Source organism: Agelaius tricolor, unplaced genomic scaffold, assembly GCF_023055355.1.
Source record: "Agelaius tricolor isolate 1412-34295 unplaced genomic scaffold, bAgeTri1.0.p SCAF_20, whole genome shotgun sequence".
In the NCBI taxonomy this organism is placed as follows: Eukaryota; Metazoa; Chordata; class Aves; order Passeriformes; family Icteridae; genus Agelaius; species Agelaius tricolor.
Genome location: NW_027269280.1, coordinates 13,825,613 through 13,848,622, shown reverse-complemented (window position 1 = coordinate 13,848,622; position 23,010 = coordinate 13,825,613). Strand labels below are relative to the sequence as shown.

The 23,010-nt window shown below is 55.2% G+C and overlaps 2 protein-coding genes across 4 annotated transcripts; both read right to left on the bottom strand.

Moving 5' to 3' along the window:
• Window positions 1–1,230: 1,230 nt before the first annotated feature.
• Window positions 1,231–7,523, bottom strand: SLC7A4 (solute carrier family 7 member 4). 3 transcript variants are annotated; one of them, XM_071445818.1, is made up of 5 exons: window positions 7,217–7,523; window positions 5,036–6,088; window positions 4,243–4,919; window positions 3,351–3,459; window positions 1,231–2,840 (listed from the first exon to the last, which is right to left on the bottom strand). In XM_071445818.1, exons 2-5 carry the CDS (start codon window positions 6,015–6,017, stop codon window positions 2,647–2,649), a joined length of 1,962 nt encoding a protein of 653 aa, XP_071301919.1. In that variant the 5' UTR covers window positions 6,018–6,088; window positions 7,217–7,523; the 3' UTR covers window positions 1,231–2,646. The 3 variants fall into 3 exon arrangements, with proteins under 3 accessions (XP_071301919.1, XP_071301921.1, XP_071301920.1); XM_071445820.1 differs by having other exon boundaries at window positions 4,443–4,919; XM_071445819.1 differs by having other exon boundaries at window positions 5,036–6,085.
• A 3,543-nt stretch (window positions 7,524–11,066) lies between these two features.
• LOC139598891 (protein DGCR6) lies at window positions 11,067–19,088 on the bottom strand. The gene is made up of 5 exons (XM_071445817.1): window positions 18,875–19,088; window positions 18,646–18,806; window positions 17,976–18,076; window positions 13,911–14,051; window positions 11,067–11,825 (listed from the first exon to the last, which is right to left on the bottom strand). The coding sequence occupies exons 1-5, from the start codon at window positions 18,997–18,999 to the stop codon at window positions 11,742–11,744; spliced, it is 612 nt and encodes a 203-aa protein (XP_071301918.1). The 5' UTR covers window positions 19,000–19,088; the 3' UTR covers window positions 11,067–11,741.
• Window positions 19,089–23,010: the final 3,922 nt, after the last annotated feature.

Here is a 23,010-nt window from a genome sequence, read left to right as displayed (position 1 = left end):
TCTTGCAACAGGCTGCCATTTTAAAGCCTGTTGCCGAAAGCCTTCTTTGCTGATTAGTTTGGATTTTTTTCTAATACAATTTTCAGGAACAAATTCCTGTAGAATGGCTGCTGCCATCCCCCTTTTCTTCTGTGTACATTAATGAGTAGTCAATTAAAAATTAATTAATACATGTTCTGTGCAGAGCATGTTACCACTGTAGGATAGTGTATGACACATGAAACAACCAATTTTGTAACCCTATTACAAAAAAAACCCACAAGTGTGCTTGGGAGGCCCCACGGGCTTTCCAAGTGCCAGAGAATTACACTCCAATCCTTTAATACCCTGCTGGCTGCATCCCTGGCACCTTCTGCTCTGCTGGGGAGGACCCTGTGCTTTGTGTGCCACAGCCTAACAGGGATTTCTGTGCATTTTTAGAAATTAATGTTTTTAAATAGAATAAATATCAATGGTTACAAGGCTCATTCAATAACTCTTTGGTCTTTTGCAGCTTAAAAGGCTGATTGAGACCCCTGTTAGGAGAGCTGAGAGATGTGACTGCCATTGACTTTCCTCCACAGGGGAACATAAAAGTCACCCTCAGCCCATCCCTCTCTGTGAGGACTTTCCTGCCCTTCCCCAGCTCTGCATTGGGCTCCCTTTTCCTTCTGTGTCCCTGTGGATCTTTTTACTCGCCTTTGTCCTGCTGACAATGGCTTTATTACTGAGATTAAAGCTGAGTCACTAAGGAGGGTTCAGTCTGTGCCTCCCTGGGTGCCTGTTGAACACCTGCTTTTTAATGAAGAAGGACTCTGTTATCTCAGGAAGGACATTTCCCTAGAGAACAACAGAGTGGGATGGGGGTGACTGTGGGTTATAAATAATTCCTATTAATTGCACCAGTTCTCACATCCTTTGGCTTATAACCTTGGGAAGCTTTAGTAACCCTGCCCTGGTGCTGACTCAGCACTGTCCTCACTGCTCACAGTGGGGTTCAGTCCTATCTGGCTCAGTATCAGGGTATTTGTGTACTGTAAGGATCAAGTCCCAGCCTACCCCAGCCCCATGGGGTCCTGGTTTCTGTGGGTCTGGCTGGAGCTTGTCCTCATGACTGGAACCCCAGTGGCAGCAGGGGGGCAGTGGGCACCCTCCCTTTCCCTGCTTTCTGGGGGGGCTTTCCTGAGCATCAGCTGGGGAGTGCTTCCCACCTTGAGTCCTGGGGACACAGAGATCACAACCAGTCAGAGCCATGGCAAGAAACAGTGTTTATGAAGATGACCAAATCAGTCTGTTGCTCACAAGCCACGACACAGAGGTGCCAAGCGGGGCCACAGCACCGGTGGCGGCAGCGCAGGGACGAGGTGGGACACGGAGCAGTGCTGGCAGACAGAGGGGTTCACCAGAGCCAGCGTATCCTACTGAGGGTCCCCACAGCCTCTCTAGGGTCCCCCAGGGACTGGCCAGCAAGAAGTAACGGAACAGCTTGCCCACAGTCCCCAGCTCCTCGCATCATGCAGAGGATGAGGATGGGGCAGGGTGTCCATGCTGCAAGGCCTGTCAAGTTGGCAGCCTCACACTTGATTGACCATGGGCTCGTGGGCAAAACAGCCAGGGGTGGCTGCAGCAGGGCTGCTGGGGACCCCCCCGTGGCATCCCTGCAGCTGGGTTGACCCCAAAGCATGGGGATGATTGCTGGGGAGGGGGCAATACCGAAAGAGCACCTGCTGAGCCTGTCCCAAGCCCTAGAGAGCCTGAAAGGGGCATCATGGGGGGTTGAGTCCCCATGGTGGGGCAGGTGGTGCTGCTGAGGTGCAGGAGAAGTAGGGAGCTGGCTCCACACAGACCAGCCCAGGGATGCCACTGGGGACCTCCAGGGGCGAGGCTATGTACCTGGGGTCCTGAGCACCCATACCCTGCTCAGGACTGGGGCAAGAGCCTGGCCATGGCATTATCTTCCTGTGGGCATGGCCCCCAGTCCACCCCTTAGACAGCCAATTCCAGCAGCTGGGAAGATGCACCTGGGCTTTTGCTGTGCCAACCTCCACTGGCTTTCCTGGGGTGCCTTCCCAGCCACCCACTCTGGTCATATCCCTTTTCCATGTCATGTCTTCAGCTGCCCCTCAGCTCCCTCAGCCCCAGCCTTTGAGGAGAGCAGCCCTGGGCATAGGGATGGCAGGGGTGCCTGTGGGGATGCATGATTGGCCCCTGCCTCCTTCCCAAGGGGACTGTGCAGGAAGCAGGGGGGCTGCACTCAGGATGAGGGTCAGCATGGGCAGCACTGGGCTGCCTGTCCTGGTCCCTGGGGAACCTCTGCATGCCCAGCTGCATAGATGTGCTGGCAGACAGGTGCTGGCACAGTGCCAGGGGGTGCTCAGGGAGAGGTGAACAAAGACACAGCTCCTCATGAGCAGGGCAGGCACTGGGCCGAGACCCAGCTCTCAAGTGCAGGGGATGGGGAGGGAGGCAGCCAGCCCCTCCACAATCTGTCAGAAGTGTGTGGGGAAGGGTGAGCATCCTCATCCTCTCCAGGTGGAGCCCCACACCCAGGGCAGCCCCAGAGGCTCTGCTGTCAGAGGGACCAGGAGGAGGGGGGTGGGGCTCTCGCCTGACTGCGGGAGGAGATTCCGACGCTCCCATCTCCAGGTGCCCCCGTTGCCAGGGGTGTCATCTCTTGCAGTCATCGGTGTCGGTGTCTGGCAGCCCGGTGGCAGGCTGGCAGCTGGGCTGGACTGCTTGCACCCTCTCCTCCAGGCTGCCGCCCGGGAACACCACGTAGCGGGCGCTGACACGCTGGGCCCGCGGCTCCCGCAGGTTCTCCTTGCTGTGCCAGATGCCGTAGCCAAAGTAGACGAGCAAGCCTGCAGTGGGGACAGGGACAGCAGGGGCTCCAGCACAGCCTGGCTGCTGGCACCATCATGGCTGGCACCACAGTGGGATGTGGCCAGTAACCCAGCAGAGCAAGAAGCTAAAGCACCACGGGGGCTTAACTGAGCTGCATGCAGGAGGAAGAGTGTCCTGCCCAAGGTTATAAGCATGTTAAGAGCAAGGGGAGCACCCTCAGCCCCTGGGAAAGGGAAGGACTTCCTGAGTCCCAGGGAGCTGCCTCAGGAGCAGGGGGTGGTTCTGGCCCAGGGCTTTAAGGAGGATCTGAACTTTTAACAGGAACAAGCTGTAACAATCTGGGAAACAGTGAGGCTGAGGAGATGATGGGAGATCTTGCCTTGTGTCTCCAAAGGGGAACTGGAGGCAGAAAGGGGCAGGATACGCTTTACAGACCCATAAATGGGGGAGAGGAACTGCCAAAGGAGCTGGAGAGTGCCAAGACAAACCCTGTTCCCCCTCCCTGGAGCAGCCATGGGAGCACTCACCCAAGAGCAGCCAGACGGCGAAGCGGAGCCACGTCATGTAACTGAGCTTCAGCATCAGGTAGATGTTGAGGATGATGCTCAGCGCTGGGGAGAGGGGTACCAGGGGGATCTGCAGGAGAAAAGGAGTTGGCAGGGGTGACACCTGCAGGACCACATTCTCAATCTTTAAAATTACAGGGACAAAACACAGCACTAGCAAATGTGTGGGACAAAGGGACTGTCACCTTGGGATTTCTAGAAGTGGCGCTTTTTTTAAGGAAAAGAACAATGGAGCCAGGAGCTGGAAGCCAGGCTGGCAGGGTAGGCACAGGCATCATCATGAGGACCAAACAAGCTCCTGGAGTGATCCTGAGCCAACGTGGTCCTTGCTAGAGGAGCCAGGGCAGGGGCATGGCAGGGAAGTGGTATCACCACTGGTGTTATGAAACTGCACTGACTACATCAGGGCTCCGGTGGGCTGAAAACAGGAGAGGGGGAGCACAAGAGGCATAGAAGTGGTTTGGAGGCTGAAAATGGGCTCCATCACATAGCTGAAGGGCAGCCAAAGTAAGGAGATGAGGTAGGAGAGGAACAGAGGAATTATGAGGATGAAGAGAAGGGAGCCCAGGGTGGACAGGAGCAATCCCTGGGATCCATCCCAAGGGATGGACACAGAACTGCTGGGGATGTCCTCTCCTGGGGACCAGTGGCCACACAGAGTAACAGCAGAGGCACCAACACTGCCCACACACAGTGTCCACAAACACCCTCTTCCTCTCCTCTCCCCTCCTCCTTCAGCAGTTGTAGTGCTTTCAAAAAAGTGCTGTGCCTGGGAGCCCTGCGGGTCCATCAAAGCTGCTCCCACCTCCCCTCACCCCTGCAGAGGGATTTCCTGCCTGGGCCCTGGGCATACCTGGAAAGTCTGGGTGCTGTGCTGCTGCTCGTGTGCCCAGATGAGGAGGAGGCTGAGCAGGAAGCCCAGACTGAAAAGGACCAGCAGCAGGGAGTAGCTCCAGGTGGGCAGGTGGAGGTGGGTGTTGCCAAACACTAAGATGGAGCAGAGGCAGATGGCAGACACCATCAAGGTCACCACAGCCACCGTGACCACCTCACCTGGGTAGAAGTCGCTGAGGAACTCCAGGTAGGGCTCAAAAGCTGCCTTCAGCTGCCCTGGCTCCCGCTGCTCTTTGCTCTTGTCCCTGTCCACCAGGTGCAGCTTGTCGGAGAAGGACTCGTACTCCTTCATCTCGCCCCCGGACGGGCCCTCGTGGGGCTCAGCGTTGGGCCTGCTGCTGGCCCCCGGTGCGGGGACATCCCCCTTGTGCTGCTGGAAGCGCAGGACGATGATGCTGGCGGCCACGAAGGTGTAGGCCAGCAGAGTGCCAATGGACAGGAACTGCACCAGGGCCTCTAGGTCAAAGACAAGGGCCAGCAGGGCCATAAGCAGCCCAAAGACCACAATGCCGACCACAGGCACCTGTGTGCGGGGGTGCACTCGGGAGAAGACCTGAAAGAAGAGCCCATCTTCGGCCATGGCATAGACGATGCGTGGCAGGGAGAAGAGGTTGCTCAACAGAACTGTGTTCATTGCTGAAGGATGAGTAGAAGAAGGAAGACCCCATCAGACCCAAACCCAAACTGGAGGTCATTCCCAGCCCCCAAGGCAGGAGGGTGGGCAGCTCCCTCCCACCACTGCCTGTACTCACCACAGATGGAGCCAGTAGCCACCAGAAACCCTGCCCAGGCATAGCCCCTCCTATAGAACGCATCAGCCAGGGCAGAGTCAGGGTCCAGCGTGTGCCAGGGCACCATCAGCGTCAGCACAACTGACACCAGGATATAGGCACCGGTGGCCAGCCCCAAGGAGAAAGCAATGGCCCTGGGGACAGCCCTCTGCGGGTTCCTGGCCTCTTCGCTGGAGGCTGCGATGACGTCAAAGCCCACAAAGGCATAGAAGCAGGTGGCTGTGCCAGCCATGATGCCCGACAGTCCATATGGAGCAAAGCCACCCTCCTGAGCGCTCCAGTTCTTGGGCTGTGCAAGGACAAAGCCCATAATGAGGATAAAGAGGATGACGCCCATGCTGATGGCTGAGAAGACGTGGTTGAGCCAGGAGGACACTTTGGCCCCAAAGGAGATGAAGGTGGTAGCTACCAGCAGGATGGCAGCTGCCAGGAAGTCTGGATAGCGGGCCAGGAATGGCACCTGCCAGGCACCCACGTGGGTCTCAGTGAAGTTCTTGATCTTGTGGTTAAAGATGGAGTCCAGATAGCCACTCCAGGCCCTGGCCACTGCGGCCCCCCCGATCATGTACTCCAGCAGCACATTCCAGCCGATAAGGAAAGCCCAGATTTCACCCACAGACACATAGGTGAACATGTAGGCAGAGCCTGTCTTGGGCACGCGGGCTCCAAACTCAGCGTAGCAGAGAGCAGCAAGGAGTGAGGCAAAGCCGGCGATGATGAAGGAGACGATGACGGCGGGGCCGGCAATCTCCTTGGCCACGGTGCCTGTGAGGACGTACAGCCCAGAGCCCACCATGCCTCCAATGCCCAGCAGCGTCAAGTCGATGGTGGAAAGGCATCTGTTAAAGGATGTCTCCATCATGTCATCCTCCAGGGTCTTCACCCGGTTGAGCTTCTGGCAGAAGCGGGTCAGGTCGGTGGAGCGAGGCAACCATCTTGCCATCGTGGAGGCAGCGGGCCCTGCCCTCAGCAGAGTGAGGGGTCCTCAGCAGTGAGATCCTGCCTGGTGACCTGCTAGAGGGGAAGGGAAAGGTGAACATTCCATTGGTAGTGAGGTATCGAGTGCCGGGGACTCGGGTGGAAAAGCCACCAGGGCACAGTCCAGGTGTCCCTGGCTCCTTAGCCAGCATAGAGCTCAGCAGAGAGAGTGTGTCCTCCTCCAGGGGTGGCACAGGACAGGGACATGTGCCAGTGTGCCGGGTGGCAGGCAAACCACAGCACTTGCAGGGCAGCATCTTCCCATTAAAGCCCAAACCAGTCTGCTCTGGCCCTGATGAAGGCTTCCTTGCTGCCTCCTCTCCACCTTATCCAACATCTACTTGAACTTCGCCCTGCTGTGCCAGGACCCCACCACAGGGGCATGCAGCATCTCCCTGCTCCCAGGATCCTGCTGCTTCCCGAGAGGCTGCAGCAGAAGTCCAGAGCAGCTCCCATCGGAGTCTCCAGGGAGACCAAGAAACAGCCAGTGCCAGGGACGAGGCACACTGGCAGCTGCCATCATGACAGTGGGAGGACACAGCACTAGGGACATTCAGGTGCTGCTTCCCAGCTGCTCCATGGGGTGATTGGTGACTCTGGGGACACTCTCCCCTCCCAGCTGCCCTCCTTCCTGTGCCAGAAGCCCCACACCTACGTAAAAAAACATGTCCTGCTCGGAGGGCTAGTGCAGCCCCACACCAGGGTCCACATCTCAGAGGCCAAAAGGTTGTGGAACGCCCACGAGGAGACGGAATGACAGGACCGATGATGGCCCGTGAGGACAACGTGCACAATCCGTGCTGGCTGAGGCTCCCAGCCCTGCACATCCAGGTCCTCGCGACCGGAGGCGTTGGCAGTACCGGGGTCCCCAGTCGCAACAAACGCAACAGGCGCAGCTGGGAGGATGCGGAGCTCGGTGTCCACTGGACATCCACGGAGTTCGGGGTGGCCAAGGGTGGGGACCCCCAGACCGAGGAGGGTGTGTAGGGGTGCCGGATTAATCCTGGGCGGCGAGAGGCGATAGTTTCACCCCTGTTCAGCCCCGCCACGACGCCGGTTCCGGGCGGCGCCGAGCCCCGACCCCGATCCCAGCCACGCTCCCCTAGAACGCTCCCCACAGTGCCCATCCCAGCCCGCCTCCCGGTCCCAGGGGGTGTCGCTCACCTGCGAGGGTGGCCGGGGGCCCCGCACCGGCCCCGGCCTCACCTGCTCCGCGCCGCCGCCGCCGCCGGCTCCGCCTCCCGGGGCCCGGCGGAAGGGCGGCGGCCGGGCGGGCCCCCGGGCTGCCTCCCGGAGCGGGGAGCGGAACCTGCGGATACCGGGGCTGCACCTCCAGCCCCTGGAAGGGGCAGACACAGGGGGGGGTTCTCCACGACCCCAGGGTGGGCAGCCTCCCGGGAGTGTGTGCCCGGCTGGAGCCGCACAGAAACGGGATGCAGGGTGGTCATGGAGACATTCCAAAGGCTGCAGCCTGGGCTGCTCCGGAGGCAGGCTGGGAGAGCTGGGGGTGTTCAGCCTGGAGACGGCTCCAGGAAGACGTTAGAGCTCTTTCCCGTGCCTAAAGGGATTCTAAGAGAGCTGGAGAGGGACTTGGGACAAGGACCTGGAGTGACAAGGGGGAATGGCTTCCTATTGACAAAGGGCAGGATTACATGGGTTATTAGGAAGGAATTCTTGGCTATGAGGGTGGGGAGGCCCTGGCACAGGGTGCCCAGGGAAGCTGTGGTTGTCCCTGGATTCCTGGAAGTGCCCAAGGCCAGGCTGGACAGGGCTTGAAGCAACCTGGGATAGTGGAAGGTGTTCCTGCTTGTGAGCTTCTAATCCAAGGTCTCTTCTAACCCAAACTACTCTGTGATTCTGTAATGGAGCAGTTATCCCAAATCCCATCCCCTGGATGCAGTTCTGGATGGAGCGAGAGGCTGAGATCCTGCTCCTCTGCCTCTACTCACTCTGCTCTGGAGCAGCTACCTTGAGGGCAGGCACATCCTCTGTGCTCAGGTGTTTGTATTTATCATGAAGAAACTGAGGTGTAGAGAAAGCTGTGGGAGGAGGAGCTCCTGAGCAGGCCCCTCCAGCTCACAGTCCTCCTGCCTGGCCAGGAGCACAAATCCTGAGCAAAAGCCTGTGGTGTTTCCACCTGGCTCTGCAGGGCAGTGAAGGGGAATCACCTCTATCTAATAAAGCCTCTTATTTGGCCTTATCATAAAGCAGAGCACTAGGGCTCAGGAGCTCAGTCCCTGGGTAGGGACCGGGTGCCCGAAGCTAGCTCGCTCATGCCAAGGCCGCAGGGCTACCATCTAGCAAGCATGGTGATTATCATCTCTATAGTGATTGCAAGCTCTCAGGATTTCAGCTCTGCTTGCTAGGTAGTGCTGCCCTGGGCTGGAGGCTGCAGCAGACGGAGAGAGAGGAGAAGGAGAAGGAGAAGGCGCAGGCTGTTCCACGAAGATGGCTTTATTTGGGGAGGTCCGTGAAGGGTCTCTGCTCTTCTTTCTCCCCTTATGGGGTACAGTGTGCTTCTTTTATAGGGTTGGAAAGGATCCAAGCTTGACCAATGGGTAAGGGGTTAACATGACATTACCTTATAGGGTTACAGAGATAGGTTAAGGGGTGGAGGACAGGAAAACAGGAATTTTCTTTTGCTGTTTCAGCATTCCTATTGTTCATATCCTCCATGGTGCTTTTCCTAAATCTATGGGGTTTACTACATCTATCCATCTCTAAGTCAAAAGGTGTTTCTTCTCCAGAAGTGCTTCACCTCCTCTTGAACCTCCATAAACCTTCTGCCTCTGCAGCCCCCTGGGGCAGGAGTTTCCCAAGCAGTCACTCATCCCACCCAAACCTGCCTGTTACAGGTGCCCTGCAATGCTACTGCTCTTGTATTTCTAGAAAGTGAAGTCCCTCTCCATATCACCCATAGTTTTATCTCCACCCTGCCTCCTCTTGTGTCCTTTGTCAAAGATAAGGGAGTCCAGCTCAGCTGGAAGGTGTTCCAGATCCCTGGTGTCCCCAGGGCCTTTGCAGAGCTTGTTCCATCCCTACCGTGCCTTTGTCAGGGTGCAGGAATTTACATTTAGGTGCTTCACAGCAGCAACATGTTTTTAATTTTCTTTTCTGATCCCCTTCTCATGTTTCATCTAGTTTTCTGATGGCTCCCGGGCACTTAAACTGACATTTTCATGGACCCACCAGTCACCACCCCAAATGTCACCCTCGAGTTGCGCCCACAACTCAGAGCCCACAGTGCAACTCTTGAGGGCTCCCACCTGAACACACTCACCTTTATCCACACTGGATTGACCTCCTTATGTGGAGGGGACCTTGCTCTTCTCCTCAACAGCCCAAAATGTAGGAAAATGAAGGAATAAACAGGATTTGTCCCTTCCTGCCACCCATTACTCACCTTCCACCAGCTACTGGGTGAACATGGGGCTGGCATGGAGCCATAGGTCTCATGTTAGTCACCTTGCACCTGAACAGGGAACTTGATCCTTGGTTGCATCCTCTCTCCATGTAATTTCTGGCATACATGGAGCTCTGGGCAGGCATCTTTGGTCCAGGTCTGTGGATGCCTGAAGCCAAACACAAGTTCCTGGAACACCAGTTGAGAGTTTGGGAGCTGCACAGGTCAGTGAACCAAGGAGCTGAGCCAGCCAAAGCCCAACAGAACTTCCAGCCCCCTCGGGTTGCTCTCACCAGGTCTGCCCTGTGTTACTGGCAGTACCACAACTACAGTGGCTGGGGCACAGCAATGCTGTGGGATGGTGTCCCCCTCTGGTGACACAATGACACTTGCTTGGAAAAATATCAGTATCCTCCATGTTGTACTGTTCAGCTTCAGGGGCTGAGCAAGTGTTCCTCTCCTGAAATCCTGCTGATCTGATCAACATCCCAGGGGCTTTGCTCCCTTAGGATAACCTTTCTCACCAGCTACCCATGTGTAACCCCCTGCAGCTCTCCACCCTGACCTTTCTGAAACCCAGCCTGAGCACAGGCATGGAAAATTTCAGCTTGGATGCAATCAGCTGCCTGGCAGAGCCATCTGCAAACAGATGGCAGAAGCAGGAAGCCCGAGAGCTGCTGTTGCAATGGCAGTGCCAGAACAGCCCCTGGTGCCGGCTCTCCTTGTAGACAGCAACAGTCCTGGGTCCCAGCGGCTCTGCACCGAGGTGGACTCCATCCCTCACCCCACAGGGCAGGGCAGTGGGGCTGAACCCACGGGCAGGAACCTCAACCCCAGCTCCTCCAAGCACACCCTCACTCTGCTGCTGCTCCAGCCATTCCAGAGAGCTTGTGTAGAGGAAAGAGAAGCTTCTGGGAGGCAATATGACACCCCCAGCACCTGGGCATCTTTTCCTGCAATAGAACCCACTGTTCACCCCTGCCTTCCCTAGCCTCACCTGAGGAAGCAATTTCCTTGCCAATTGCTCTGGTCACAAACCTGACCACAGATGTTGACTTCACCCAGCCTGCGCCAGTGGCTACCCTGTGTCTTCCCAGGAGGATGAAGGTGTCTCCAGAGGGGAATGTTGCCCACCTTGCCCCTCACCACTGCTCAGCAGTGTGGCACAGAGCTCCCACCTAAGGGTCCAGTGGCAACACAGTTCCAGGAGCTCTGTGGGGACTTTGCAGTGGTGCAGGTCCCATACCAGCCTGCTTTCCAGATGGGGACTTTCATCCAGGAGGTGAAGACGCCACACAACCAGTAGGTCTTGTCTCCAGCTCTTGAATCACAGCATCATCTCCATGGGGAGGGAACACCCACACATGATGGAAATGGGAGAGGGCCTCAGCCTTGAATTTTCAAAAGCCTCCTTGGTCCTTGTAGCTCTGATCTTGTGTTTGTCTCCTCCAGCACCAGCCTTCCCCACCATAAGGCCACCCACAAGCTCTTCCAACACCCTGAAAGATCTCAGAAACACTCCAGGTTCCTCCCCAGCTTCCATCTAACCCACCACAAGCCCCACTCACCAACTGAGGACAGGACAAACACAACCACTGGCATTCAGAAAGCTGCAGCCCCAAAAGGAAAGTGTTTTATTTTTGTTAATTTGGAAACTGGTTTAAAAGAAGAAAGCAAAAGCTCTGCTTTCTGAGTCAATGGGAACACTGCAAACACCACTCCAGTAACTCTGGGCTGAGGCCTGAAATCCTCCTTTAATACAGATGATGCTGGCCAGCATACAGATAAACGAATACAGATAATGCTGGTACCAGCCTGGAGAAGATTCTGGGAAGGGTCTGCCTGTCTAAGAAGTTGTTTCTGCCTTAACAACACACAGAAGCATCCTTGGAATTGCTCCCCCCTCCCCAGTTATATCATCTAAACACAGGGTAACCCTCACACAGTGGGGCTCTGTGTGCTCAGTGCTCAGCCCAGCCTTGGCTCAGTGATGGCCTCAGCATCACTGAGGACATTCCTGGCAGGTGACCATGCTCCATCATCTCCCACCTGAGCCAGATGCAGCTGACACTGCTCTGAGGACCTGGAGGACCTGAGAGCCATCCCCAGGCTCCAAACCATCCCCTGTGCTGGGCTCTGCCTACCCCAGCTCTAATCTAAGTGTCTCAGCAATTTCTTCTACTCCTGTAGCCTCTTCCCGACACAATACAAAGCAAATGCATGGACAGTCTCTTTAGAGGGAAGTCAGAGGAAAAACTCTGGGAGGTGAACAGTAGATTTGCTCTTTCAGGAAAAAGTCTTCTCAGCCTCAGCTTCCTTCTGCTGCAGCTTCCGAATCAGCTCTAGCAAATTCATCTGTAGAGTCAGCTCCTGCAAAGGGAGAAAAACGTTTGTGCAAAGAGATGATTCCTTTCCCTGCTGCAGGAAGCAGGAAGGACTGGCCTGTACCACCTCCCCAAGAGCTTCTTGTTCTTAGGGAATTACAAAAAAATCAACCAGGCAGCTAAAAACCAAATGCTTCATCTTGTTCAGGTGTTTCTCTAAAACATGGAGCAGTGACATCTTACCAGACCTGCTGCAAACTGTGGCTGTCTTAAGAATCCCAGCACTTGAGGATTCCTTAAGGATCCAGAGAGGCTCTTTCTTCTTGACCATGATAAATGAGCTAGGGGCTATGAGGGCTGGCAGGCTGAGGAGGGCCAGCAGCCCCAGAAAAGGTTCTCCAGGCCCCTCCTCACACCCCCTGCAGCATCTCCAACTTCCTGACCCCTTCCCAGCATAGAAGGGCAGGAAGAGGAGGGATCGCTTTGGGAACCCTCTGAGTGGGATCCAAGGCGAGTGCAACACATGGCTGTGCTGGTGCATCAAATTCCCTGCAAGCATTTCATTCCCTATTTCTGGAAAACTCCCTTTTTCAGGACCACAATCTATTGGAGACATCAACATCAGCTCACAGTTCCTTTGCCACCTGCTCGTTCTTTAGTTACATCTAGCTCAGAGACAACATGGTGGAGCCAATAATTTGTGAGTGTAGGTCTGTGACTCAGCCCTGCAGACACAGAGCTATGGAAATAAAAACCTATTTTTGTAAGAATATATCCCCTGCACAAGGAAGCATTTTATACAGACTGGGGGGGAAACACATCAGCTGATGGGAACCGCGTGAACAGATTCCAGCAGGGATTTCTTGGTGGCACTCACAGGCACAAGCCAAGATCCGGGTTGGTCTTGGCACCTATCCTAAAGGCAAACATACACAAATGCAGCAAAAAGGAACCCTAATAAGGCTTATTGCTTACAAAAACAACATGAAGGGCAGGGCAGGAGGGAGAGAGAACAGGCTCTCTGCATTATACAACCGGGTAATAGCAACACTGAAAAAATGAGAGGCTTGTTCAAGGCTCCACAACTGGGAATCATGCAGGTGGGTGTTAGAAAATGCCTGTTTGGCTTCATTTAAGCTGTCTTTTCCCAGCAGTAGGTTTTTATCAAAGTGACATTTAATCAGCTGAAAAAACAGAGTTAAGAACAGCCTGTCTCTGTGCTCCCTGCAAACTTGCATGGCTTTGCAACAAGACTTGGGAATTTTGAGGTTTTTTGTTCCTGTGGCGGCAGGAACAAAGGACATAAAGGAATAAATAAATAAGGACAATGTGGACAAACCCAGGTGACTCCTCAGATAGTTTGAGAGCAAATGCCCTGGGGAAACTGGGAACAATTCTTTAATCACAGCCTGAGATCATCAGCTCCAGCAAGTCACATGCAAGAATGAACAAGGTGCCTAATAAACAGTCTTGAAGTCAGTTTTCATAGCTAAGCTGAATATAAATGCAGCAAATGAATTCTTTTAGTGCTTTTCAGACCCATTTGAGATTCACAGGACTGCAGGCTGTTGGCACAGTGTTTTGGTCCCCCACAATGGAAAAAAGTACTGCAGGAAGTTGGGAATGCTGCCAAATGGTACCTGGGTTTCTGCTCTTTAGTTATGAACTGAGTACAAGTTCTGTCCAGCGCACACCATCCACGAGTAGGCAGGCAAAGGACGGATTGTTCTGTCTGACACACCCATCCCCAATTTATCTACAGCAAGATTTTTAAAAAAAAAATTAAAGATACCAACCCAAGAGCACTGTTAACAATCATGGAATGGTTGGGGTTGGAAGGGATTTTTAAAGGTCATCCATTTCCACCCCCTACCATGGGCAGGCACACCTTCCACTATCCCAGGTTGCTCCAAGCCCCATCCAGCCTGGCTTTGGACACTCCCAGGGATCCAGGAGCAGCCACAGCTGCTCTGGGTAACCTGTGCCTTATCAGCCTTCCAGAAAAAAATTTCTCCCTAATATCCCTATCCCTAATATAAGCCTGCCCTCTGGCTGTGGGAAGCCATTCCCCCTTGTCCTGTCACTCCAAGCTCTTGTCAGAACACCTCGCCTGCCGTGCTCAAACACCAACCTGGGGGTTGGTGGTGATGTAGAAGCCAGACACCCCAGCCTTCTCCAGGGTGCTCTGCTGGTCGATTACTTTTTGGTCCAATTCCAAGACTATCTTCTCATCCATCATTCGCTGTTCCTCTCGGATCTGTTGCTCCATAGCCTGAAAAACATTAAAGTCAATGGGAAAGTGGAATATCTGCATTCTTCCCATCTTCTTCTCATCTCTAAAATTTTTACTTGGAACCCAAGAGCAACCAGGCCCTGAATCTCTCCTGATGAGTCCAAGGACAGCAATGGGAAACCAGCAGAGCCCCAGGTCTTAACACCTCCACCTGCAAAGCTGCCACTCGAGAAAATGCAGGGAAGTCATGGGAACAGCCTGCTCTCTGAGTGTTTGGAGGCCAGGAAAGACCATGAGGAAAGACCACAGTATCTGAATCACTTTCTCTGGTAAGTCACCACCTGACCTACGGCTGAGCTCAGCCCAAGAACTATGTGCCTCTCTCAGGTAAGGCTGAAGGAATCCTTGGAGGAATAACCTAGGCCTGAAGCTCATCAAGATGGCTCCCTGGACACTAATATGGTACTGGAGCTGTAAACCCCATACAGATCCTATTTATTTCTGAAAGGATCTGAATGCTGGGCTCTATTTTTGACAGACTGAAAAAATTATGAAAGAAGAACTTTGCCAGAATAGCTCCAACCAGGAGGACATGGCCACTCCTGTCTCACCAACATCTGCCCAAACTTCAGCAGAGTCATTCTGTGATGCCTCCAGAGAAGAATGGAGCCCAGCAAACAAAGGCATGCTGGAAATCAGGAGTGGAAGCAGAGAGCAGGACTGCAGGGGACAAGCAGAGAATAGATCAAGTAAAAAGAGTCCCATGTGTGCAGAGGTGATACAACCTCACCAGGCTGCACTGAACAGCAGACTTCCTTTGCAAGCCACGGGGAACACCAGGAATCATCAAACCCCATCAAAAAACAGTGACAGGCTCATTTTTGTAGGGTGGGCAGCAGAGTGAAGGGGCAGATTCTGCTGCTCTGCTCAGGTGAGACCCCACCTACAGAGCTGCCTCCAGCTCTGGGGGCCTAGCACAGGAAAGACATGGAGCTGCTAGAGCAAGTCCAGAGGAGGGCAAGGAGATGCTCCAAGGGCTGAAGCCTCTGTGTGACCTTGAGCCCCTTCCAGTGCCTAAAGGTGCTCCAAGAGAGATGGAGAGGGACTTGGGACAAAGGGTGGAGAGACACAACAAGGAGGAATGGCTTCAAATGGAGAGGGCAGAATAAGACTAGATGTAAAGAGGGAATTCTTCCCTGTGAGGATGGTGACACAAAGACAAAAGTTGTCCAGAGAAGCTATGGTTGCCCCATCCCTGGCAGTGTCCAAGGCTAGGATGGATGGGGCTTGGAGCAACCTGGCATAGTGGCAGGTGTCCCCACCCATGGCAGGATGTGGGACTGGATGAACTTGAAGGCCCCTTCCAAACCAAACCGTTCCATCATTCTGTGCTTCTCCTGCAAGAAGTAGGAAATAAATAACTCATTAGAGAGCATCCAAAGGAAGGCAACAAACATGGTGAAGAGCTTTGAGGGGAAACCATATGAGGAGCGGATGGTCTGTTCAGCTGGAGGAGACTGAGGGGAGACTCACTGAAAATTAAGAACTTGAAAGGCAAAGAGGAGGGGCTGCTAATCTGTTCTCTGTGGTAATCAGTGATAGGACCTGTGGGAATGACTTGAAGTTGTGTCAGGGAGGGTTAGGCTGGATATCAGGGCAAGGTTCTTCCCCCAGAGGGTGCTGGCACTGCCCAGGCTGCCCAGGGAATGGGCACAGCCCCAAGGCTGCCAGAGCTCCAGGAGCCTTTGGGCAGCACTGCCAGGGATGGACAGGGTGGGATTGTTGGGGGGTCTGGGCAGGGACAGGAGCTGCGCTGGATGGTCCTTGTAGGTTTCTTCTGACTCAGCTTATTGTGTGATTCTGTGAAAAGCCACAAGTTTCATCATTTCATTCATGCAACGCTGCCCCTTTGTAACAGAGAACACAGCCACATATTCAACTGGAAACATCCATGTGCTTAAACTATTCCCACTGCACAGAAAGGCAGAAGTCACAAGCCCCAGGGGCTGGTGGTTAAAATGGCCTTGGAGGGGAGATGAACACCTCCCCCCTCCCACAATTCCTGGTGAAAATTCAGAATTTGTGTGACAGAACTCTTGGCCATGAACAGTCTGGGGAAGGGCTGGGATGTGTCTGCACCAAGGGTATCCATGGGTCTCTGGAAAAGGTGTGACCTAACAAAGAGCAGCTATCACTCACATGGGGCAGGAGCTACCTCTTGGAACATCTCCTGGATGCAGAGCCCACAATTAGCCCATCACAGTGAGAAACCTTCACAGAACCACCTGCAATGAAGGAGGATGCAAAACTTGGATCTACTAGAAGGTGACCACACAAAAGCTGCTCCAGAGAAAACATTCAGGGCAGGGTCTCATGGCAATAAATGGGAAGACAACTCCAGCTCCAACAGAAGCCAAGGCAGAGCGATGACTGCTCCTTCACTAAAGGATGCTGAGGAACAAATCTAAGCAAGCTCTGTCCTCACACTTTCTTCAGTCCAGGGGTTCAATCCCTTTGTGGGAGACACAACAGATTAAAATGCCTCATTCCCCAGATTTTCCTTCCTCCCACCCACCTCAGTGTGCCATTGTCTCCTTCACTTACTATGCTGGAGAACTGACTTTCTTTGGACTTGAACAAAACACCCAAATTTAAGTGCCTCACATTGCTTAGTGTTGGCATCTAATTCTGGGTTAGAGCAAAGTGCCATATCTTGGACGAATCTGAGGCACACAAGTTTTGCCTCAGCCCTGCTGGCCACAGACCCTGCATGATGGGCTAAGCTTTTCTAAATGCCATGGGTTCCACTGAGGGGCCAAACACCTAAAACATACACCTTGTATTACCTGTCCTGTGAGACCAATCCCAAGTTATCTCATGGGGGCTGGTCATGGAAACCTTTAACCACAGAGGGCACCTCCAATTACACGCATATCAGATATAACAGAGATGATCAATCTGTTCCCAAAATGCTCTACAGCAGAATTGTCAGAGGATAAAGACAGGAAGAAGTGACTCTATTGACACCTGGGAGAGGAAAACAGAAGAAAGGTAGAGGGCAGGTAGGAGGAAGTTGCACAGCATGTAAGACAAGGAGAAGTGAGACACATCTGGGCAATTTAATGAAATACTGGAAGTGTTGAAAACAGGCAGTAGAGATTACTGCTGGAAGTCTAAGTTACTCAGAGACAGAAGTAACAAGGACAGTTTCCAGAGGTCCAGCCTGGCTTTAGTTACCTTGACAGGAAATGAGGAATGCGGAAATACCAAAGAATCCAACAACAGCAAGCACTGACACGGTGCTGCCATGGGCCAAGGCAGGAAACTGTTCTCATTCACCTAATGTGGACCAAAGTAGCTTACCCCCACATTTCAACTCCACTGATTAACATAACCAGCTACTTGCCATTTTCTTACATTACAAAACTGCCTCTATCTATCACCAAGAGGTGACAGAAAAGTCCTCTGGGACTGAATCTTTTTGAAATGCCTTGGGATGCTCTCAGAAACTCTTACTGTAATTATGAAACTGGAGGTGTTTCCTCCTTATCAGTGGTACTCCTGTAGGATAGGTACACCGATCCTATACAGGCTTCAGGCCACCAGATAATGATGGATCATTAAAGTACTGTGGAGAGCATTGGAGCATTGCCTTTGGAGCAGGCTCCTGAACTTCCACGATTCTCAGATCACACCAGGGATGGCAAGAGCCTGCACCCCTACCTTGAGGGGACAAAAGGTAGATCAAGAGGAAGAGGTCTCTAGACCGAGGTGGGGAAACTGTGTCTGTGTTAGTTTCCAGGCCAGCCAGGACAGCTGGTGTCTCCTGAGGCTGCAGGATAGGAATAGCCAAACCCTCTGGAGATGATGCAGAGCTCCTGCAGCAACAGGGCTGTGAGAGTCCTGGGAAGGGATGCAGCTCTGCACTCTTGCCACTCCCACCTCCAGCCCAGCCCCTCTCACCTCCATCTCACGCTGCTGGGCTGCACGGAGCAGTGGCAAGTTGTGGGGCCTGCAGCACTGCTGGGCCTCCTTGTGCCGATGGAACAGCTCCTGCTTCAGCCCTGCCAATGGCACGGGGGGCTCAGGAGGACACACTGCTGCCAGGTGCCCCCAGTGCCCTCCCCACAACGTGCAATGTCATTCCCTGTAGCTCCCTTAACCCACCCCCACGGCGCCACAAACCTGCCTTTCCAGTGCCATCCCAAAACCCCCCCAACCTGTCCCTCTCAGCATCACCCCCAACCCTCAGTGACCCCATCACAGTCCCCCAGTGCCCTCTAGTGTCACCCGGAGTGTCCTCCACTGTCTCATAACCTGCCCCCTCAATATCACTTCCCTCCCCTCCAGTGCCATCCTCAAGCCCCCACTGCCCCCTCAACCAGTCTCCCTGCTGTCCCTCCACCGCCAGTACCCCCCGAACCCCCTCCCCACCCCAGAGATGCCCCAGGCCCGTCTCCTCCCGCAGGGTCCCCATCACTTCCCTGGAGTGCCACCTCCATTTCTCCTGAGCTGTCCACTCCCTCTGTCCCCTCTAGTGCTCCAGGACGGCCGCCCTTGTGACCCTCGCCCCAGCGCTCCCCTCTCCAGTCCCCCCAGTGGCCCGGAACTCCCCCCACGGTGGCCCCGGTACCGCGGTGCTCGCTGTGCAGCTGCCGCCGCTGGCTGTACAGGTTCTTCTCGGTGAGGTGCTGGATCTCCAGCAGCCCCTGCACGATCTCGAACACGGTCCCGTCCAGCAGCGCCAGCGCCAGCTCGGACAACGTCGTGTACGAGAGGCGCTGCTGGCAGGCACTGCGGGCACAAACCGGGTCAGCGCCGGCACCCGCAGCGGCCTCTGGCCCCCCTCGGGTTCCGCTCACCTGGGCAGCGCCTTGACAAGCGCCTGCAGCTCGGCCAGCAGCCGGTAGTGCCGCTCCTGCTGCCGGGACAGCACCTCCTGCTGCTGCTCGGCCGCCTCGAACCCGCCGGGCCGCGCCATCGCCATCGCCCCCGCCCCCGCCCGGTCCCTCACCCTCACCCACTCCCTCACGGCCCTCCTGCGATCTGCGCTTGCGCAGCCCCGTACGACCTCTCCCTCCTGCCGCAATTTGAGCATGCGCGGAGCCGCCCCACGTCTCCATCGTCCCGCCCCGCCCCCGAGACGCTCAAGCCTCGCCCCTCCGGCCTTCACAAGCCCCGCCCCCAGAAGCAGCCAATCCCGACCCAGTCCCTCCCCGCCCATTGCCCCGCCCCCCGCTGCTCCCTGTCGCGATTCTTGCTCATCCCCATCCTTGCCGCTCCCTGTCGCGATTCTCGCTCATCCCCGTCCTTGCCGCTCCTGGCAGCCTCGGGACCCACCCCGGGCCCCGGCCGGAGATTTCCAGGCGGTTCCACCCCAGCCCATCCCATGGGATGCACGGGCAGGAATCTCGGACTATCCCCCTGCTCCCGCTTAGAAGCAGCTACAGATGTTTTAAATGACTTTATCAGGAGCGTTTCAGACGTAATTTGTCCGCTTTGGAGTGGATGAGCCAAAAGTGGGTGACAAGGTGGCTTCAACCAGGGCCAAAAATGTGGTGCATCCCCAGCGCTGGTGGGATTGCACTCTGTGAAGTAATTCCAACCTGTGAAGTGGGGAACATCCTCCATGGACACTGTGCCAGGGTCATGCTGGGCAATATCTGTGGATGCCTTGGCAAGGATGAGGCAGCACGGCTGCCCAGATCCCTTCCAATCCCTGAAATCACATGGAATGTTACATTCTAGGATGGTGATGGGTCCTTCCCGTGCACGCTGGGGTGTGGGAGATGAGAGGTGAAGAAGGATGAGCTGTGCATTCATGGCAGCAGAGCACAGGAAAAGGTTCCTGTCTTCAATTAGTAAGAGGAAAGATTCATTGAAATGGGTTAAGAATGCCTTAAAAATACTGGATTTAATAGAACCTCAAAGCCTACAGATGCTGCACTGCTGCTTAAGGGGACTGGAAATAGCAGAGAGAACACAAAGCATCTCCAGCAAAATTGAGTATCCTGAAAACATCCCTGAATGGAAATTACTTTCTTTCCCCCAGTTCAATGCCTTAAATTTCCATTCAAGGATCTCTAAATCCCAAGAGCTGGAGAGGCTTTGGGTGGGCTGACTGCAGATCTCTCTATGCCTTGGCTACTTAGACCTAATGGAGTTAATCGTGCTGTGTCCATCTGTCCAGCCTGTCCCCTGCCTGTCCTTCCCCAGCCTGGTAGCCACACCTCCATGGAATGATTTCCTCAGGAGCCACCACGAGGTTTTGCTGTGCTGGAGCAGTGAGAGGCTGAGTGCTGCAGCCTCTGCTGAGCTGCTGGGTAGCGGGTCCTTTAAAACAGAGCTGAGAGCTGTGCTGCCCAGCTTTGACTGGGGCAAAGGACTGGATCAGGATGAAAGCATGCCAAACACTTTGCCATACTCCTCCATGAAGATTTGATGGCAGCTTTTGCTAAATATCCCCTTCTGTGTGTCACCTGCTGTCACAGAGTTTTGCTGTCCTGGGGAATACCCCCAGCAGCACAACCCTAAATCCCATTGATAGCCAGTGATGCTCAGGTATGGTTTCCCCTGAAACACGACCAGACCAGCTGCCTCCCCTGGCATGGCTGCCTGCACTGGTGAGGATGTAAAACCCACCTGCCTTGTCCCCTTCAGTGTCACAGCCTCATGGGCATGGCACAGTAAAGGCAGCCTCTGCCTTTACTTTGCTGCTCTCATGGCTTCACTGGGCTTCTGCTCCCTGCCCAAGGCTGTTTCGGGGGGCTTTCAAGCCTGGAGGTGTCTGACTGTGGGGACCCTGAGCAGCAGCAGATTGGAGGGAGGAGGTTGTGCAGGAGCTCTGGCAGTGCGTGGCCGTGGCTGTGGACAGCGGCCATGGGTGCATCCCTGCGGGTGGAAAGGGGGGGAGCTGAGAGAGGCTCAGCCCGGGGAAGAGGAGGGCACATGCCCAGGGACACTCAGCAGTGCCAGCAAGGGAGCGAGCACCATCTGGTGCCTGTGCACCCCTGTGAGGGTGGAGGGAGGGAGCGGCCAGGGCCTCTGCTCTGCCACGGACATTCCTCTCCCTTCCTTTGTGCTGCAGGAAATCTGCGCTTCCTCCCTTCCCAGCGCTGCTCCCGGCTCAATCGCTACCAGATGTGGCTCCCATGCATTTCTCATTAGCCCGGCAGCTCCGGGCGCTGCCTCTGCAGCCTGCGGGGCTGGCGACACAAACGCGGTGATCCTGGGGCTCCCGAGGGGGGTGGGGGGGCGGGAATCTGAGCTGGTATGTGCTCCATGAGGTACCTGGAGCTTTGCACTGGCATCATTGCTGGGTCAGGATGCTGGTGGGGATGCAGGGATCTCTGTGGGGATGGAGCTGGGACAGGGTCCTCTGCTGGGACCTGCACAAGTGCCATGGGGACAGAGGGACATGGGGTTTGGGTTGGAGGAAGGAGCTCAGTGAGCTGGACTGCAGCTGGGTCAGCCATTGGGGACAATCTGCAGCCCTAGGCTGGCTCTGGGAATGTAGGAGAGGTGGGTGGGTGGCACACATGGGGACTGGGGCTGGAGAGCACAGTGACCTGGGGTGTCCCATGCTTTGTATGTCTGGGCAGGGAGTACATCAAGATATGTTGGGATGTGCAGGGGGCTCTTGGGGGGTGGGTTCAGGCTGAGGTGGTGTAGTCCCTGACCAGCCAACAGTGTTTGCAGTGGTGCCACAAGCAGCTCAGGTGACACAGCATGGGTGGAGGAAACACAGGTGCTTCCTAGAACATGCCAGCACTAAGGACGAAACCACGGCCGCTGGACCCAGGGGCTTGAGAGCAGAAACAACCCTGCAGTTGGGTAGTGATGCCCAGGAAGAGCCTTAACTAAGCCTGGATTGAACTATGAAGGGACAGACAGTCCTGAGAAAGCTCGTCTGTCCTTACTCATCCTGTCACCCCCAGCATGGAGTGAGAGAGTGGCTGGGGAAGAGCCCAGTGGGACTCTCCCTGCTGGGCAGGATGAGGCCACAATTGTGTACTCATGGCCACAGGACCTCTGCACTGGGAGAATGAGATGTTCCTTGCCTTGGCACAGAGGAATCTGTGGCTGATCTTGTCCTGCTGCTGCTTCTTGAGCCTCCAAACCAGCTGTGGGGCTTTCCTCATGCTGGTGGTGCAGAGGAGGCTGGGTGGAAGTAGGGGGACAAGAAATACAACAGGAGTGGAGTGTCTGTGGAGCCTGGTGCATGGGGGTATATTGCCATGGGGAATAGTCCCCAAGAACCCTGAGCACACACCTTCCTGCAAGAGATGTCTGTCCAAGCCTTCAGTCCCTGGGAGAGCTGCCACATCACCATGGCTCTGAGTCACCACTCCAGAGCTGGGAGTGGCCTCCCCAGTCTTTGGTGAGAGTGGTGTCACCGGACAGCCAGCTGTCACTGAAAGAGGCCAATGCTCTGCAAATTCTGCCCCAAACATAGCTTTACTGTCTTTCCTGTGGAGTCAGGAACAGGTCAGCATCAGCTGGTCCTTGGGCTGAGAGCTGGCGAGCATCCCAGCAGTGGCTCTGCTGCCATGGCACCAGTATGGCCCGAGCTGGCCGGGGCCAGTGGCAGGAGCACAGCCCAAGGCATGGTGCCTGCAGTCAGTCCCTGGCTGGAGCCTGAGCCAGGGCTGGAGCCAGGGTTTTCCTGAAGCAGCAACTCCCTGCAGGCCCAGGTCTGGGGGGCTGCTCTACTCAAGGCTGGATCTGTCTCTCCTCAGCCAGCTTGGCTTGGATGGTTTCCTCAAGTCTCCTCCAACTCCTCTTTGGACCCTCTAAGAGCTGCACCAGCCCTCTGGGGTAGGGACTCCAGCAGCAGCCCTCTGACTCCACCCTGTACTGGCTGCATGGTCAGCCACCACACTAGCTTTGCCAACCTGCCTTGCCCCTTCCTTTTTCGGGCCACTTTAACCTTTTGTGGGCCCTCACCTCATCTCCCGGGCAAGGGAAGGGCATGGCTGTGACTGCCAGAGCCTCAGCC